Below are 19524 nucleotides of genomic sequence, written 5' to 3'. Positions count from 1 at the left end.
AGCAAGTTGCAAATCAATGTTCCTTTTTCCGAGGCATTAGAGCAAATGCCGATGTATGCAAAATTCATCAAAGACATCATCACTAAGAAGAGAAGATTCTTGGATCCGGAGGTAGTAACGGTGAGCTCTTGTTGTAATGCGTTAATTCAACGCACTACTCCGATAAAATCAAATGATCCTGGGCGGGTAACCTTACCGGTGTCTATTGGAAATGTTCACATAGGCAAAGGTTTGGTAGATACCGGTTCTAGCATTAATTTGATCCCATTGTCTATGGTGAGAAGATTAGGAATCAACGATTTGAAGCCGACAAGAATGACGTTATCATTAGCGGATAAATCCACAGCTCATCCTCATGGAGTTGCGGAAGACTTGCTTGTCAAGGTTGACAAATTTTGGTATCCTGTTGATTTTATTGTCATAGACATGGAAGAAGATCCTGAGATTCCATTGATCTTAGGAAGGCCTTTTATGAAGACGGCCCGAATGATGATAGATATTGATGATGGCTTAATGAAATTAAGGTACCAAGATGAAGAATTATGTCTTGATCTCTTTGAAGCCATCAAGCATCCTAGTGATGAGGATGATTGTTTTAGAATCGATGCTACCGAAAGGGCTATTATGAAAGTGGAGAATCAAATGCACTTGTCGAATCCTCTTGAGAAGACTTTAATGGAAGCTCTTGAAGTTCTCACCAAAGATCAAGAGAAGGAAATTGAAGATTGCTTGAGAAATTTAGAGGCTTGTGATGAGATGAATCCATTTGAAACTCAAATTGAAGAGTTGAAGGATGAACCTAAAGTTGAAGAGCAAAAGGTGGAGTTGAATGTGTTACCGTCTCACTTGAAATACGTGTTTCTCGGTGACAATTCTACTAAGCCGGTTATCATTAATAGTGGTTTGTCTAACAAGGAAGAGCATCGATTGAAGAAAGTGTTGACAAAGAATCAAGAAGCAATAGGATGGGTTTTATCCGACTTGAAGGGTATTAGTCCGGCCTATTGTATGCATAAGATTATGTTAGAAGATGATTTTCGGCCCGTGGCACAACCTCAAAGGCGATTGAATCCAACCATGAAAGAAGTTGTTAGAAAAGAGGTTGTGAAGTTATTAGAGGCGGGGATGATTTATCCCATCTCCGATAGCGAATGGGTGAGTCCGGTGCATGTGGTTCCTAAGAAGGGTGGATTGACGGTTGTGAGAAATGAGAAGAACGAGTTGATTCCTTCGAGAACGGTGACCGGGTGGCGTATGTGTATTGATTATAGGAGGTTGAACCAAGCAACAAGAAAAGATCACTTTCCATTACCTTTTATGGATCAAATGTTAGAGAGGTTAGCCGGAAGAAATTTCTATTGTTTCTTGGATGGTTATTCGGGATACAATCAAATATCAGTGAATCCGGCGGACCACGAGAAAACTGCTTTTACATGTCCTTTTGGCGTTTTCGCATACCGAAGAATGCCATTTGGACTATGTAATGCTCCCGCAACATTTCAAAGGCGCATGCAGGCTATCTTCTCAGATTTGATCGAGAAAAGCATCGAGGTGTTCATGGATGATTTTTCTGTGTACGGGTCGTCATTTGACTTGTGCTTGAAAAACCTTGATGTGGTGATGGAAAGATGTATTGAAACAAATTTGATTCTCAACTGGGAGAAGTGCACTTTCATGGTAACGGATGGGATTGTTCTTGGCCACAAGGTATCTTCAAAGGGGCTTGAGGTCGATCCGGCAAAAATTGAAGTTATTGAAAAGCTTCCCCCTCCGGTGAACGTGAAAGGCATAAGGAGCTTCTTGGGACATGCTGGGTTCTATAGAAGATTCATCAAGGATTTTTCCAAGGTCGCAAAGCCTTTGAGTAATTTGCTCAACAAAGGTATGGAATTTAATTTTGATGAATCATGTCTAAAAGCTTTCCTAGAACTTAAAGCAAATTTGACTACCACACCCATAATTGTCGCTCCTAATTGGTCGCTTGAGTTTGAACTCATGTGCGATGCGAGTGACTATGCGGTTGGTGCGGTCTTAGGCCAAAGGAAGAACAAACAATTCCATGCTATACATTATGCGAGCAAAGTTTTAAATGAGGCACAGGTTAACTATGCCACTAGCGAAAAAGAATTGCTCGCAATTGTATTTGCATTGGAAAAGTTTCGCTCTTACCTCATTGGTTCTAAAGTGGTGTGTTACACTGATCATGCCGCAATCAAATATCTTCTCACCAAGCCTGATTCAAAATAGAGGCTTATTCGGTGGATTCTTTTGCTTCAAGAATTTGATCTTGAAGTGAAAGATAAGAAAGGTACAGAAAATTTGATGCGGATCATTTGTCTCGGTTAGTGAATACCGAGGTGACAAATAATGAAAAAGAAGTGAGGGAAGAATTCCCCGATGAAAAACTGTACATGGTACAAGAAGTTAGACCCTGGTTCGCAGATATGGCTAATCACAAAGCATCTGGCTGGATACCGGAGGATCTAACTTGGAATCAAAGAAAAAAGTTTTTAAACGATGCTAATTTTTATGTTTGGGATGATCCTCACTTGTTTAAGTTGAGTAGTGACAATCTTTTGAGAAGATGTGTCGCGGATGAGAAGACAAAAAGCATTTTATGGCATTGCCACAATTCGCCGTATGGTGGTCATTTTAATGGTTTGCGTACGGCCACAAAAGTCCTTCAATCGGGATTTTGGTGGCCTACTTTGTTCAAAGATGCTTACCACCATGTTGCCTCATGCGACAGTTGTCAACGAACTGGTGGAATAGGGAAAAGAGAGGAAATGCCCCTCCAAAGTATTGTAGAAGTAGAAGTATTTGATTGTTGGGGCATTGATTTTGTTGGACCCTTCCCTTCCTCTATGTCAAATGAATACATCTTGGTAGCTGTGGATTACGTGTCTAAGTGGGTGGAAGCGATTGCTTCACCCAAAGCGGATGGTAAAACCGTGATAAAATTTTTGAAGAAAAATATATTTTCGCGGTTTGGCACGCCAAGAGTATTAATTAATGATGGTGGATCTCATTTTTGTAATGCCCCGCTTGAGAAAGTGTTGGAGCAATATGGAGTAAAGCACAAGGTGGCTACTCCATATCATCCACAAACTAATGGGCAAGTTGAGAGGACCAATAGAGAAATTAAGAGAATTCTTGAGAAAACTGTGTCTAGCTCTAGGAAGGATTGGTCGATGAAGCTTGATGAAACCTTGTGGGCATATCGGACCGCTTTCAAAGCACCTATCGGTCTTACACCATTCCAAATGGTGTATGGTAAAAGCTGTCACCTTCCCGTAGAACTAGAACATAAGGCATATTGGGCCTTGAAGCTTTTGAATTTTGACCACAAGTTGTGTGGAGAGAGAAGAACAATCCAATTAAATGAGTTGGAAGAGATGAGATTGCATGCCTATAAGTCTAATTCAATTTACAAGGAAAAGACCAAATTCTATCATGATAGTAAGATTCGAATTAAGGACTTTAAGGTAGGGCAATTAGTTTTACTCTTCAATTCCCGGTTAAGGCTTTTTCCGGGAAAGTTGAAGTCTAAATGGTCCGGACCGTTTTTGGTCAAAGAGGTTAGAAGCCATGGGGCTATTGTGATAGAGGATCAAAAATCAAAGCAAGAATGGGTAGTTAGTGGTCAGAGGTTGAAGGTTTATCGAGGAAGCGATTTTAATCGTGAAACTTGTGTTTTATCGTTTGGTGATCCTTGATTGCCTTTGACCGTCGAGCGGACCGACGTTAAACAAAGCGCTTATTGGGAGGCACCCCAATTTGTAAATATTCAGCTTGTTTTATGTGTTTTTTACCGTTTATGTTTTTTGCGTTCTGGTCGAGCCAAAATTAGTCTACCGGTAAAGTTACACTTGCTGGTAGAAGAAATTTTTTTTCTGTGTTCTGTCAAGGGCGCTTAGCGCGCTCTAGCCCGCTTTGGAAATTTTGGAACCCTTAGTTCCAGAGATATGCGCGCTTAGCGCGCTTCAGACCCCGCTTAGCGCGGGTGGTTTTTCAGAAAAAAAAATATTTTTGAATTTTGGGCCTTTGTTTTTTGACCCGGCCCAGCGCGTTTCTGAATGGAGAAAATAGGGTTTTGAGGTTTTGTTGCCTCATTTCCCTCATTTTGCTCTCCTAAAGAAATTCCTCTCTTTGCTTCTCCATTTTTGTGTTGCTTAGCAATCAAAGTCCTTGCTTTTTCTTCTCCTTCATCATCACCAAGGTAATTTCTCTATTTCCTTTGCTATTTCTTTATGCTTGTTTATATATATTAAGGTTTAGATTTAATTTTAGGAATAGAATGTGGTTAGGGTTGTTGTTTTGAAATCTTAGTAATTTAATCTGATTTCCAGTGCCTTGTGCTTGTTTAGAATTGATTTTGGGTGCCGGAAATGCATGGATGAAACCCTGGTTCGCAGGGGATTTTTTCTGCAAATCGCAGAGCCCGCTTAGCGCGGTCTGGGGATTTCAGAAAAATCCCCTCTTCTGCCTGTTTTTGTTTGATGCAGGGGGAGTGATCTTGTTCTTTGATTCTTACTAGGGCTGTTTATTTTTTTTGTTATGTAATGTGTTAACATATTGGTTTTTGTGTTGCTATTTCTGTAATCATTTCAGATGGGACCGAAATTCCTAGGCTCTAAGAAAAGAAAGACCGGAATCGAAGGTGGCAGTTCTTCTCAAGCACCTAGGGCTATTCCGTTTAATCAAAACCGTTTTAAGAGTCATGTCCAAGAGGAGAGGTACAAGAAGTTAGAGGTTAGGACATGGTGGCCAGAGCGAATTGTGAGGATCAATCCCGAGGGAACCTATGGGTGGTGTCATAACACCATTGAGGAGTATGGTTGGCTTAAGCTTTGTGAGCCTGCACCTAAGTTTCATTTGGAGATTGTAAGAGAGTTCTATGCTAATGCTGTTCCAAATGAGGAATTTCCGGTTGAAGGTGTTCCCTTTGAGTTCAAAACTTGGGTGCGTGGTAAGGAAATTGATTTTTCTCGTCAGGCTATCCGTGAGTTTCTTGGAACTCAATTACCTTTTGAGGATGGTGAGCTGTGTGGGTATCATGTGCAATTAGCAAGGGGTAATTTTGATTGGGAGCATCTGAGGGAGGTCTTGTGTTCGGTTGGGCAGTCTTATGATCTTAATCCTTCACAACAGCCCCAGAAATTCTCTAGGAAGTCGTTGTCTACTAATGCTCAGATTCTCATGTCTGTGGTCCTTCATAATTTAAGGCCTAGGAGTCACACTTCCTCTTTACCTGCTGAGTCTGCTGCACTGGTTGCTCGTATGATTGAGCATGAGCCGATTGATATTACTCGCATTATTGCGAATGAGCTGAAGAGGGTTGCTTTGAGTGGAACTCGGCATGGTGATCGTGCTCCCTGCAAGCTGATTTTTCCTGGTTTGATCATGAATCTGTGCAAGAAAGCTAGAGTGCAGATTCCTTCTGAGGGTCTTGTGTCTATTGACACTTTTATTGATGACATTTTTATTGAGCGTTATTGTTTATCCAGGTTGACTGCTGTTCCTGTTGCTGCTGCTCGCCCTGCTCGCCGCCGTAGTAATCCTGATAGAGAGGAGAACTTGGCATTTCATATGGCGCATCAGAGAGCATTTATGTTTTTGCATGATTCTATGTCTCAGCTGAGGTTGCAGATGATGGAGCCCCATGTGGCTCATCCGTGGAGTTCTCGCCAAGACTTGGTGGATTATGCTGATTGGCCTGAGGTCAGTCCATTTCCTGAGGAGGAGGAAGGTGGCGAGGATGAGAATGTGGAAGAAAATCAGGATGAGGATGAGTAGTTTTATATTTTATGTTTAGTGCTATTAGTATGTTTAGTGCTAGTTTTTTTTTATTTTGACATTAGCCTTGTTATGTTTTGTTCCGTCCTTTTATAGGATGAGGTATTTTGAACCTTAGGCATTGCTATGCCTTTTTGGATATTGTGACACCTTTTGGTGTTTGTTTTAAATTATTAAGTTTTTAGTTTAATTGCTTTATATTTTTATATACTTTTGCAATTGTGTTTTAAATTTTTGTTTGTTGTTCTTGTGAAAGTGCTTCCTAGATGAAGCAAGCTTTTACACCCAATTGGGGCGGTGATGATATAATGAGAAATTAGTACGTACAAGGTACATTTTTATCGTTTCTTTAATATACTATGAATTAGATACTTGTAATTGTACAAATTAGATGTCATATTTTCTTTAGCAAATCTAGTTCAATATTGAATCATTTTAGTTCTAAAACTAGTGTGAGGAGCCTTTCCATTGTACATATATATTATTTTGTGATTACCAACAATGTGCGTTTAACTCGTGTTTATTATGTTTAATCTTGCGTTTTTATTTTAATTGTGTAAAGCATGAAAGTGATCAAAGCATTTTGTTTCGCATTTTGAGTATAACTTCTCTACCATATATAACCTACCCGGTGAGTGTGTGAGTATTTGCTAACCACTTTGAGCCTTTTTGCCAAGATTCAATCGGTATCATTTCCTTGTTTATATTTGCCGATTTTTGATCTGAATCTTGATGACTTTCTTTTAACCTTGAAGAGTACCATGAAATGTGGTTAGGAATGATTCCTTTTCGCCTTAGAATAGAGAGCATTCGTGATTATGTGGTGGTAATATTCAAGTTGGGGAGAATAAAAATTTTTGGTTGTATTGGTGATGAGAAGAAAATAAGTGATTGCTCAAGAGAGAAAGAGAAAAAGAAAAAAAGAAAAAAGAAAAAAAAAGAAGAAAAAGAAAAAGAAAAAGAAAAAGAAAAGAGCTTTGTATATAGCTAGTTTCCTTTAAATTAAAAAGATGAACTCTTGAGCAATAAAATTGTGTGATCGGTTGATAAGGATGTGTGAATATAATCTTGATTTGAATGCTCTCTTAGGAATTGACCCTTTCGTTTCAATGGACTTGAGAAATGACACTTCCTTGTTAACCAAGCCAAGATACAACCCTAAAGTCTTTGTGATTCTTGCTTTTACGCTTTTTATATAAATGTTGTGTAGATGAATGCATAATTAATTCTGGATGTTGGCGACATTGTTGTGTGAGTGTTAGGTCCTCAATTTTGTCTCTTACTAGAGAAGTGTGTAGGTTGTGATTCAATTTTGAACTTATTTTGTTTTAGGAACTGTTTACATCAAAGGTGTATTTAGTATTAGTATCTCAATCATGGTATTATTTTAGCAAGGGTGAAATGTTACTTGTGTACTTATGGAATTTGAACCACCCAATTGTTTTTGTCTTAGCTTGTGATTTCTTGGTTGTATTTGTTTTGTTTAAGGACAAACAAAGGTTTAAGTTGGGGAGAGTTGTTAGTTACCAATTTGTGTAAATATCTTAAGTAATTTTTGGTAACTCTCAAGTCTTTTGTGGTTAATAGTGGTATTTTATTGTCATTTGGTATATATTTATTCTTATATTTATATTATTGTTGAATAGTTCTTATCTTTGCAATCTATGTTGGATTTTGTAGTTTTTATAGATAATTGGAAGCTTGGACCATGGAAAAAGCACTTTGAAGATGTTCCAAGACCAAAGCCAAAGATTGCTGAAAAGAGGTAGCGCGCTAAGCGAGGTTGAGCCCGCTAAGCGCGCTTTTGAAGAGAAGAAGGAAGTTCTGGCAGAGAGTTCCGCGCTAAGCGAGGTCTGAAGCCCGCTTAGCGCGGTTGGGCGGTTTAAGCAATTTTTGATAGCGCGCTTAGCGGGCTGCACCGCGCTAAGCGCGGTCTGCGAAACTTTGTTTATTTGTTTATGGGCCAGATCATTTTATAGAGATGTAGAGATATTTTAGAGAGAAACAAGAGCATAATACACTGTAGCAAACATAGAGTTGAAGATTGGAAGCCTTGATCGTCGATTAATCGCCTTTGATGCTTGTTGATCTTCATCCTTTCCTTCTTGTGCAAGCTACCATTCTCATGGATAGCTAAATCCCTTTTGTATCAAGATAAGATGTAATCTTCCTAGCCTTTTGTATGTTTTTCTTGTGAATATATGTGTATGAACAAGTGATGATCAATATAGATGGTTTAGTTTGTTTATTAAAGCTTTTTCTTTGGTATAAATGTTTGAGACATCAATGTTTGTATCTAGACCTAACTCATCATCTTTCAAACTATAAGTTGCAGACATGGATTTAGAGTTTGATGTTTACTAAGTATCGGTTTTTAAAACGTTATTTGTATTGTTTAAACGGTGGAGAAATCGTCGGTTAAACAATACGGTAAATCTAGCTATATCGTTGCGGACACGGACGATATAGGTGTCGATATGTAATTATATTGATCGTTAGCAAGTTCATAAGCATATATTTATAAGGAAACATACAAACTTAGGTCGATGAAATCGAATCTTGATGCATTTTCTTTAACTTAGAACCTTCATTAATTTACTCTTTGCTACTAAAGTGATTGAATGACCTTTTGCAAATCTAAAACTAAAGTAACATTAACTCAAGACAAAATAGGCTATATAACGGCGGTGATATCGCAATAATCCCTGTGGATACGATATAAACGAAAAGTACACCACAATACTCTTTCAACATCCCTACAAACCTATCAACCCTTAAATGTGTTGTTTGACTACCAAGATGTTCTTAAAGTTATCAAGAATGGGGTGAATCCCCTTGTCGAAGGTGCAAAGGATGTCCCTACAAACCTATCAACCCTTGAATGTGTTGTTTGACTACCAAGATGTTCTTGAAGTGATCAAGAATGGGGTGAATCCCCATGTCGAAGGTGCACCAGATGCACAACGAGCAACACATAAGGAAGTGAAGAAGAAGGACTTCAAAGCGTTGTTCTTGATCCATCAATGTGTGGACAATGACAACTTCAAAAAGGTTGGAGATTGTGAACCCTCGAAGTAAACATGGGAAATCTTGGCAAAGGCATGTGCTGAAACTGATAAAGCGAAGGTGGCGAGGTTACAAACTCACAAACGTCAGCTTAAATTGATTCATATGGAGGAAAAGGAGACAATCAACGATTAAGTGACGCGAATTACTCAATTGGTAAGCCAAATCAAGGCGTGTGGAGAAACTGAGCAAAATGTAGTGTTGAAGATCTTGTGTTCTTTGACTGCAAGATTTGACAATATTGTGGTGGTGATAAAGGAATCGAAGGATCTTGCGATATTTAGCAAAGAGGAGCTTCAAAGCTCTCTTGAGACTCGTGAGCAAAGGATAGAGGAGAGAAATAACGACAAGGAAAAGGCGAAGATCTCTTTACAAGCCAAGTTCAATGAGAAGAACAAGAAATCGAAAGAAAAATGACCCATGAAGAGTAAAGGGATTTTTTTCACAATTTCGGTGAAAAAGAGTCTCAAAATTTGACTTGTCAAAATGGTGAGAGTTGTTGCAACAAAAATGATGGCCAATGCAACTTTAGAGTGAAGGTGAGAACAATACACAAGAAGGGGGTTGAATTGTGTATTTACTTCTTTTTCGCTTCTTGAAATAGCTTCAGAAACAGAATAAATTCAGAGTCTAAGCTTAGAGTAATTAGCACCGAAAATAGATAAAGTGTAGAAGCAATAAGTAACAGCACACACAGACTTATCCTGGTTCCTCTACAGCTGAGAGTAGTCCAGTCCCCATGTCCCACAAGAGATTTTTCACTATAATTAAAAGCTGATTACAAACTGCTCAAGTAAACCAGCCTGAGACATCCTTTACTCAATCAGCCTAGAAAGAGACTTGTACTCAAGCAACCAAGCAAGAGACTTCTACTCAAGCAACCAAGCAAGAGACTTCCTTTGCTCAAGCAACCTAGCAAGAGACTTCCTTTGCTTAAACAATCTAGTAAGAGACTTTCATTATACTTCTAAACAAACAGTTTAGATGAATAGATAACAAGATGCACTTGATATAAAATCAGTGGTGCACAAAGAATACACCACAAACAAATACTTTAACACTTGAGATTTCTAAGATATACAAAGATGAGAAATCTCAAGACTAAATGCAATACAACAAATATATATGAAAGCTTAGTGTAGAGTTTCTAGTTTTCTCTTTTTGTAATATCTATTTGTTATCTTCCTTCAAATATTCAGCTCCTTATATAGAGGTAATAAAAGAGTCGTTGGAAGATGACTTACACAAGGTCTTTGTTGAGAAGAATTTTCCAAAAGAGAGTTGTTGGAAGTTGGTATGATGATCTTCTTCATCTTCTGAGTAAAAGCTTTATTCACGGTGTCTTTCTCAAACATGGAGACCACAAGGATGTTGGAGCAGACTAAAAAGGCCGTGTCAAAATACTTTAGCCTTGCACTAGGAAACCCTAGTTGACTTTATCCATAATATGGCTTTTGACAAGATAGAACTTCTTTGCACACAAAATACAGACTAGAGGCGCAATACTATGTTTCCCAGATCATCAAAATTTGAGTTATCATCAAAAGTTGAGATTCCAAGTGCTAAGTCATCATATTCCGATCCTTCAGAATCTGAGTCATTTGCTTCTCTTTATAAGCTATTTAATAGGGTCAAAACCAAGTTAATTTAGAGTTTGTGATCCTTCACACTTGAATAAATATTAATATACCCAATTATTCATTAAGTACTTTGTTATCATCAAAGTGCATAACATTTATTGAATTTCAAATAATTATTCAAATTTCAAACAACATCAGATTTTGTTAAGTCAGTTTACGAGGTCTGACTTAAAAAGTGCTGACTTAAAAAGTTTTATTTATGTATTTGAATCAAATATTTTATGCATGATAATTTGAGAATTTTAGAGATGAAAATGTATAAAATATTTTGAGCACTAAGTTATCAATATAATTGCATGCTTGTACCTCTATTAATCAAGATTCATGCTAGTCTTCAAATAAAAAGTCTTGAATCTTTTGAATTGATAAAATACACTTGAAGCTTTTTCCATACTTTTTGATAGGATCATTTGATTTGTACTTTGTCTACATCAAGATACACGGGTTGCATAAATCCCTGTATGGACTTAAACAAGCTTCAAGAGCTTGGAATAAGAAAATAGACGGCTTTCTAAGGGAGAAGGAACTTTTGACGTGCACAACTGAGCATGGAGTACATGTCAGAAGAAGTAGGAGTGAACTGCTTAAACTATGTCTCTATGTCGATGACCTATTGATAACAGGTATCTGCAAGAATGAGATCGAAGAATTCAAAGGTAATCTTAACCAGGAGTTCGAAATGTCTAACCCGGGCAACATTTCATACTTCCTTGGTATATAATTCTACAAAAGTAGTAGAGGCCTGATGATGCATCAAAGAAGATATGCAAGTGAGATACTTAAAAGATTTGAGATGGAAAATTGTAATGCAACTTCGACACCTATTGAACCAAGATTGCAACTGTCAAAAGACTTAGATGAAGATGATGTCAAAATCTAACATAATATAGAAGATTTATTGAATCACTAAAATAAATGTGTTACACAAGGCTTAATCTAGCATACAATATGGATATGGTGAGTAGATTCATGCAAAAGCCAAAGTTATCACACTTGACAAACACAATACTAAGGTATCTCAAAGGAACTCTCAACTATGGAATTTTGTTTCCTGCAGATGATGAAGGAAAAGAATGAAAACTAGTAGGTTACACCGACTCAAGTTGGTGTGGTGATGCTGAGGATAAAAATTCCACCGCTGATTATGTTTTTATGCTAGGAGATGCACCGGTTGCTTGGCACTTAAGAAATGAACCAGTGGTAGCACTTTCGTGGTGTGAAGCATAGTGCATAGCTGCTTCTCTTTGTGCATATCAAACAACGTGGATGGTGATTGGTGAACCTGATCAAGGAGATTTCAAGAGAATATCATGGAGCAATAATCATGAAGATCGATAACATGTATGCTTCCGATAACACATGGAAGAAATAAACACATCAAGATGAAGTTCCATTATCTTCGGGAGCAAGTAGAAAATGAGAAGCTGAAGTTGGAACACTGCAGAACTGAGAATGAAATTGCAGACATCATGACGAAGGTTGTGCATGAACTATTCAAGAGAATAAGAACTATGATGAATATATATATATATATATATATATATATATATATATATATATATATATATATATATATATATATATATATATATATATAGCTTAGACACAATGAATTAAGTGGTTTGTTGAATGTAATTCTTTGTGTCGAAATATATTAGACTTAACATTTGTTGTGTAACAGTTGAGTTAGTTAGAGTTTGCTTGGTGAACAAGCAAACTAAACTATAGATAGGGAGACACCATATTCTGTGTATGTAAGCAATTCAGTTAGAGTTAAGAATCGATAAAAAGAAAAATCTCCTAAAACCACGAATTTTCATCTTTCTCACTTTCTTTTTTCTCTCTCAATTATCTTCTTTCATAATCTTTGCATAGTTAAAATATTTTACAATTAAGGAGTGAATGAAACACTCGAGTGAAGAGTGAAGAATGAGAGAAATGATCAATTAAAAAAATTGATTTTTGTTTATCAAAATTGATTCAAATTACCTTCAAATTTAAGGTTAATTTCAACACACACATACTCAGACACATCTGGACACGGTTGTTTCACCTACGTATGATGATGACCCTTTTAGGACCAATGATGAGTACTAAATCAACCACTTTCGCCTATATGTTCATGTACATAGAAAAATCATTTTTATGTTTTTTGAGAACGGTGCTCTTTGGTATTGGAGGTTGTTTAATTAATTTTTTTTTTTAGGAATCATCATAATTAACTAATGCAGTTACACCTAATTAACTAATGTATGTGGTCCACTTGCATAATTATTATTATTCTCTGCTCTAGAAAGATCAGGGAATTGTGATTTTGGTTTACATGGACCATTTGGATTTGATTAGATTGGAACTAAATTGTGCAAAGAAAATAAACGAATTGTAAAAGGAGATAGACTTTGCAGGGGGTTTTTCTTGTCACAATTTTACAAAAAAGCAGTAAGGTAATCTTATCTACGGGTAGTGTAAACCCAGAAATTCAAAGATTAAATTGAATGAAAAGAAAATTCATATATATTGCTTGAATTAAATTAAACTAAAATTTCTATTTTTTTATTTTAAAAATTTTAATTTGATATTTTAAAATTTACATTTAAGGAATTAAATAGTAACTTTAAGTAAAGTATAAATATAAGATATAACTACTTAAGTCTAAAACTTGATTATTAATTTAAAATCTTTTGATAGTAAATCAAAACTAGCGTAAGATTGATACCACTGTAATTTTGTAAAAAAGAAGAAATATGATAGAAAAGATTGAATTTTAAATTAATAATTTTAGAAAAACTCTTACTCTATCTCTTGGATCTTTCACCCACCATGCTAGGGGTGATTGTATCCGAACCAATCCAAAAGGAAAACCGTAAACCGAACCAATCCAAACCGAAAACCGCAAAAATCGCACTTGGTTTGAATGATTTTGGATGATTTTTGGGCCGAACCGTACGGTTCGGTTCAGTTTGCAGTTTTCATTTCACAAAACCGAACTGAACCGCATATTTAACTAAACTTTTGAATTTCTATAATTAATTTATTATATTTCAAATCCAATTGCAATATTGTACACTCATGTCACGTGACTCACTATTCCTTCATTCTTCCTTCCTATTCAACATTTCAACTTCATTATCTGATTTCTCTCTCACTCATTCTAGAGAAGCATTTGGTGTATATGTAGTACTGATAATATTTAGTCCTGAAGTTGTTATGTTGTATTAATATTTATAACTGAAGTGATCTGATACTTGTATATGTAGTATGTAGTTTATTAGTTAGTATGTGGTTTATTAGTATGAAAAATTGTATATAGTATGTAGTATGAATAACTGAAGTTATATTAGTAATTTAGTATGCAGTATATGTAAAACACATAGTATGGTACTGTAAAATACATGATACACTTATATGGTAGTAATTTTGGTGTAAAATACATGTATGGAAGAATGAATTATTTTGGTGTAATTAGTATGAAAAACTTCTTTTTAATGGTATTGTAATATATGTAATAAATGTATGGAAGAATGAATTATTTTCCTTTTTTTAATTTCAGTACATTTTTATTTTATGGTGTAAACCGCAGCCCACCGAACCAATCCTAACCGCATTGGTTTGGTTTGGTTTGAATGACTTTTTAAAAATTAACCGAACCAAACCGAACCGCATGCATTTTTATCTCGCGGTTAGGGTGACTTTTATGCTCAAAACCGAACCAAACCAAACCGCGAACACCCCTACACCATGCTAGTTATCAAAAATGCTCTTCTGTTTGTTTTCGTAGATGTATATTCAAATGTATTTTTTTTAAATTTGATTTTTTCGTAGGTACATTTACGGAAGCTTAAAAAACATAGTGAACGTTGAAAAAAATTCAAATTATGTTAGTTTAGTAGATCTTTCTGAGACTTATCTGCGGAACGTGTTAAAAACAGAGTGTTCCGTAGATGTACTTACAGAACATTATATCATATTTTGATGTTCTATTTTTTTAAACCATAAACCCTAAACCCTAATAATAGTACACCAAAAGAATACATCTATACATAACATAAATTGCACTATAATTTGATATTCCATTTTTTAATCTCTCGGGACAGTATCGACAAGATACCTATTTTATTTTAATTAACGATTACATTTATTTGAGACACAAAAATTTTATTTTCAAATGTCACAATTTTCTTCTCCTTTTTGCGAGTCTTTTCTTTTCCTTTTTATGATTATTTAATACAATTAAATTTATACTATATTGTTTATTTGATATTGATGAGATGAATTAGAGATATTATAACGTTAGGGTTGAGGTATTGTGAGAGCAAGTTACCTCTTTGATATTTTTAAATCACACAAAAAGATATTAAAATACATATTATATTTTTTATGCATGACAACAAAATCCGTACTCGCAGGTACATACCCGAACCTACCCCGAAGTTGACGGAAAAATCCGTTTTGATTAAGTTTAAGTTTGGATTTTGGTTTTTGGTTTTTCACGATTACAAATATGAGAATGAGTCGGTAATGGAGACACTAGTATACATCTCAAACCTGTCCCATTTATTTTATAATGTGCATTATTATTTATTTTTGATAATTTTAAATATTAAATATCTGACCAATGTTTTGATAATTTGATTTGTATTTATTATTTAAAATATTTGAAATATATATATGAAATTTTTTGAGATTATTTTATTTTATTAATTATAATGCAATTTACTTTTGAAAAAAATAAATATCTTTATTAAAAAATATATTTTTACTAAATGAATGGTGGTCGGACGGAGATACTCGAATCCAACCTGAACTCATTTGAAACGAATTTGAGTTTTAATTTTTCATCACCATTTAAAATTTGGGCGATAAACATAGATTATTTGAAGATACAGATTTGAGTTGTTACGAACCCGCTCATGTTTAATATTACTATGTACATGTAAGTCCTCCATATTATAGGATCGAAGACATATAAAAAAATTGGTAATCATAATATTGACAAATTAGTTCTAACAGTTTAAATTATAATTAAATAACAATAAGAGAATCAAAAGATATCCTAGCAAGTAGCAAATATATTGGTTGATGGACAGAATGTGGTTATGTCTTTTCGAGAGGGAGGGATAACATTTTTGTGTATATTTTTGGACACATCTAGACATTATTCATATTTTTTAACTTAACTCAGTAGTCTTTTGTGGACAAACTACGTACTTATTTGTACTATATTTTAAATGTTAGCTTTTGTCGAAAACTAAAAGTTGCATAAATCCACATTTCTTGAAATGCTAAGATTCTCATTTTCTGCTCTACGATTCTTGACACTCAACGAGGCTGTCTAACACCCCACCATCGCCGTTGTTGTTTGACCCACGTTTGTATATCCAAAGTACAGCTAACCCAAATCACATTCCAAATCCAAAGCTTCAATAATACATAAATTCACACTCCAAAGTGTGATACTTCACCCATACTTGTGTTACAACTTTTTCCAGCGTACTTTTTCTCATTTACACAAAGGTTTTGCTTTGTTTTGTTTTATTTCATGCTCTATTGCTCATTGTGTTTAATGCTATTCCATTATGTTTTTATATATTTTATTTCTAGTGATAAAGGTTTGATTTTTATGACTAAGTTAGATAGTTTATCAACTTTAACATGTTTATGTTTTTGTTATATGTTTAGGATTGTGAATGGATGGTAATGGTAAGCATCAAGGTGGTGGAGTAAGCATGATGGAGAAGAAAGGTGAAGTGGTGGTGGGGATTCCAAATGTAGGTGGTGAGAGTAATGACTTTGAGCATGATCATGATCATGGGTTGAAGCTGTTTGAATCTATGCCTCAAGGTGAAAATGAACTTGCTTCAAAGTCACCACCTTTTGACTGTGCTTCCCCTGAGATAAGGTTCACCCCAAGCCCTAATAAACCCCCGAGATATCCTACTACAAATGCAAACCTTACTAAGAGGAAATCTTTTGTGAGATCGGTGTATTCTAAACCCAAATCAAGATTTGGGGAACAACCTTATCATGTTGATGGAACCATTGTAGAAGAGAATGTTTTGCAAGAACAGTTAGCTGTTAGTTCATCTTATAAGAACTCGTTCAATAAAGGTTCGTATTCGTCCAATTACAAATCTGAATCAATTAATAGAAGTGTTTCGATTGCGTCTTTCCTAACTACTAGAACATCTTGGAGGGCATCTCCAAGTCATGCTGGTGAGGATCCTGATGAAATTATTTACAAGAAAGTTGAGTTTAGTAAAGGCAAGCATAAGAGACTAACAACTAGGACTTCCATTGAGTTGTTTGTGTTTGCAATGATTGCGGGGAATATGCTGGCTAGCTTGACTGTTGAGGAACTGAGAAGGATACATATGTGGAGTTTGCGGCTTTGGAGGTGGTGGATGCTTGCGATGGTGACCTTTTGTGGCATGTTAGTTACCAAATGGTTCATGCACATTGTTGTTTTCGTGATTGAAATGAACTTTTTGTTGAGGAAAAAGGTGCTTTATTTTGTCCATGGAATGAAGAAATGTGTCCAGGTTTTCATTTGGATCGGTTTGGTTCTCCTCACATGGGTTCTTTTTATCAAACATGAGGTCCCGCGATCTAAACTGGCCGAAAAGATTTTAGATGGTGTAACATGGACTCTTGTTTCCCTTCTAATTGGAGCATTTCTGTGGGTCGTAAAGACATTGCTGCTGAAGATTTTGGCATCGAATTTCCATGTGAAATCTTTCTTTGATCGAATTCAAGAATCAATCTTCCATCAATATGTTCTGCAAACTCTCTCCGGGCCTCCACTTTTGGATGAGGACGAGAAGATTGGGAGATCGCAGAGGTTGAGCCATTTTAGCTTCCGGAGTATTACCAATAAAGGTGACACAAAGAAAGAGGTTATTGATATGGCAAAGCTTCACAGCATGAAGCAAGAGAAAGTTTCGTCGTGGACCATGAAGATTTTGGTAGATTCAGTGATGAATTCAAAGCTGTCAACAATCTCTAGTTCACTAGATGAAACATTTTATGATGTAGAAAATAAACAAACTGATAAAGAAATTACAAATGAGATGGAAGCAACTGCTGCAGCCTATCATGTTTTCAGAAATGTCGCTGCTTCCCCTAGTTGCACGTAAGAATATACGCGTTATTACTTTAGAAGTTCATTATTACTTAAATGTTAAAAACCACTTAAGCTACTAATGTTTAATTAAACTGTTTATCTAAAAAGTGCCCTTCTCCTTGTTTTGATATCTGCCACTCTTGTTGTTGCTAAAAAGTGCTCTCATTATGAACAGGGACATTGACGAGAATGAACTCCGTAGATTCATGATTAAGGAAGAAGTTCCTTGGGTATTTCCTTTACTGGCACAGGCAGAGACAGGGCTAATTACCAGAAAATCTTTGACAGATTGGGTGGTATGATTTTATATGTTTGCTAGAAATTTGTTGTCATCATAATGAAGGATTAAAATTCTGTTTGGACTAATGTTTCTATTTTTCAGTTGAAGGTATATCAAGAACGCAGAGCACTCGCACACGCCTTAAGCGACACTAAAACAGCTGTTAAACAATTAAACAAGCTTGTGACAGTGGTTGTAGTACTTGTGACCATACTAGTGTGGCTTCTTCTTATGGAAATTGCAAACTCAAAAGTACTTTTATTCATTGCATCGCAGCTAGTACTTGCATCTTTCATGTTTGCAAACACATGCAAGAATATATTTGAAGCCATCATCTTTGTGTTTATAATGCACCCGTTCGACGTTGGCGATCGATGTGTTGTAGATGGTGTTGAGGTAATTTATAGCAGCCAAAGTTTTTGTTTTTGTTTTGAGATTCGCGTATTAATGCTTTTCAATTCATCTGGCAGCTAGTGGTCGAAGAAATGAATCTATTGACAACCGTATTCTTGAAACTTAGTAATGAAAAGCTGTATTATCCAAACTCTGTCCTGGCCGTAAAACCCATTAGCAATTATTACAGAAGCCCAGATATGATTGATTCTTTAGAGTTCTGGATTGATTTTAAGACACCAGCAGAGAAAATTGGAGCTCTGAATGAAAAAATAAAGTGGTAAGCTACTGAAGTTTTATTACCAATTTGGAATAACTCATGTTGCTGTAATCTTAGTATTTATATGCATATCTTGGTTCTGATGTTTTTGTTTTAAAAAAATTAGGTATGTGGAGAGGACTCCACAATACTGGCATGCTAATTTCGACTTGTTTGTGAGGGAGATTGAAAATGTAAATAGGATTAAGATGGGTCTTTATGTTATTCACACAATGAACTTCCAAGACGTTGGGGCGAAACTCAGGCGGAAAAGTGAACTAGTGATGGAAGTAAAGAGAATATTTGAAGAGCTCAAAATCATATACAACCTTCTTCCACAAGCTGTTCATCTCAGACACACTGAACCTGATACCAGTTAATCTTAAACGATGATTGTTACACAATGCTATTCAACTTCATGTATGTCTCCATTTGTTTCTTTGGTCTGTCAAATGCCATTAGTTTGTTTTCTATGGTATGTTCAATTCATACATCTGATCGTGTTGGGCCTTGAAAGATAATGTTAACAATTGTTTTTCATATGGTTATAAAATTATATATTCAGGACTCTTCTGTCTTATTCATGTACCAACCTTGAAGTTGAACCAATGCAAAAAATTTGGCTCACGGTTTAACTTTGTCCCTTGAATCTGGTTATAATTTGATTTAATTTTGGTCTATGAAGTATCAACACACAAACGCGTATAACAAACATGACACTGACACATATCACAAATGGCATGAATAATAATCTGAGAGAATGAAATAATTGAATGAAACTACATATTTGGTGTGTGTTGGTGTTGGTTACATGCATGTCTTCAATTTGAAGTGTTGTATTACATAATTTCAAGTGAAGAATGTACTACCACTTAGGATGACAAACATCATGTGCATGAATTGTTGATAGTAGAAAATGACTTGCGTGAACTCTATCCGTGATTGAGTGAGAATCTCATTATCTTCAGTA

At 35.7% G+C, this 19524-nt stretch overlaps 1 protein-coding gene across 1 annotated transcript; it reads left to right on the top strand.

Moving 5' to 3' along the window:
- The first annotated feature begins 15733 nt into the window (after positions 1–15733).
- LOC131655210 (mechanosensitive ion channel protein 10-like) lies at positions 15734–19134 on the top strand. The gene is made up of 6 exons (XM_058925103.1): positions 15734–16016; positions 16182–17631; positions 17798–17918; positions 18005–18298; positions 18373–18575; positions 18682–19134. The coding sequence occupies exons 2-6, from the start codon at positions 16190–16192 to the stop codon at positions 18932–18934; spliced, it is 2313 nt and encodes a 770-aa protein (XP_058781086.1). The 5' UTR covers positions 15734–16016; positions 16182–16189; the 3' UTR covers positions 18935–19134.
- The last annotated feature ends 390 nt before the right edge of the window (positions 19135–19524 follow it).

This window comes from Vicia villosa, linkage group LG3, assembly GCF_029867415.1.
Source record: "Vicia villosa cultivar HV-30 ecotype Madison, WI linkage group LG3, Vvil1.0, whole genome shotgun sequence".
In the NCBI taxonomy this organism is placed as follows: Eukaryota; Viridiplantae; Streptophyta; class Magnoliopsida; order Fabales; family Fabaceae; genus Vicia; species Vicia villosa.
Note: the sequence above shows the minus strand (reverse complement) of the source record. Positions and strands in the feature narration are given on the sequence as shown.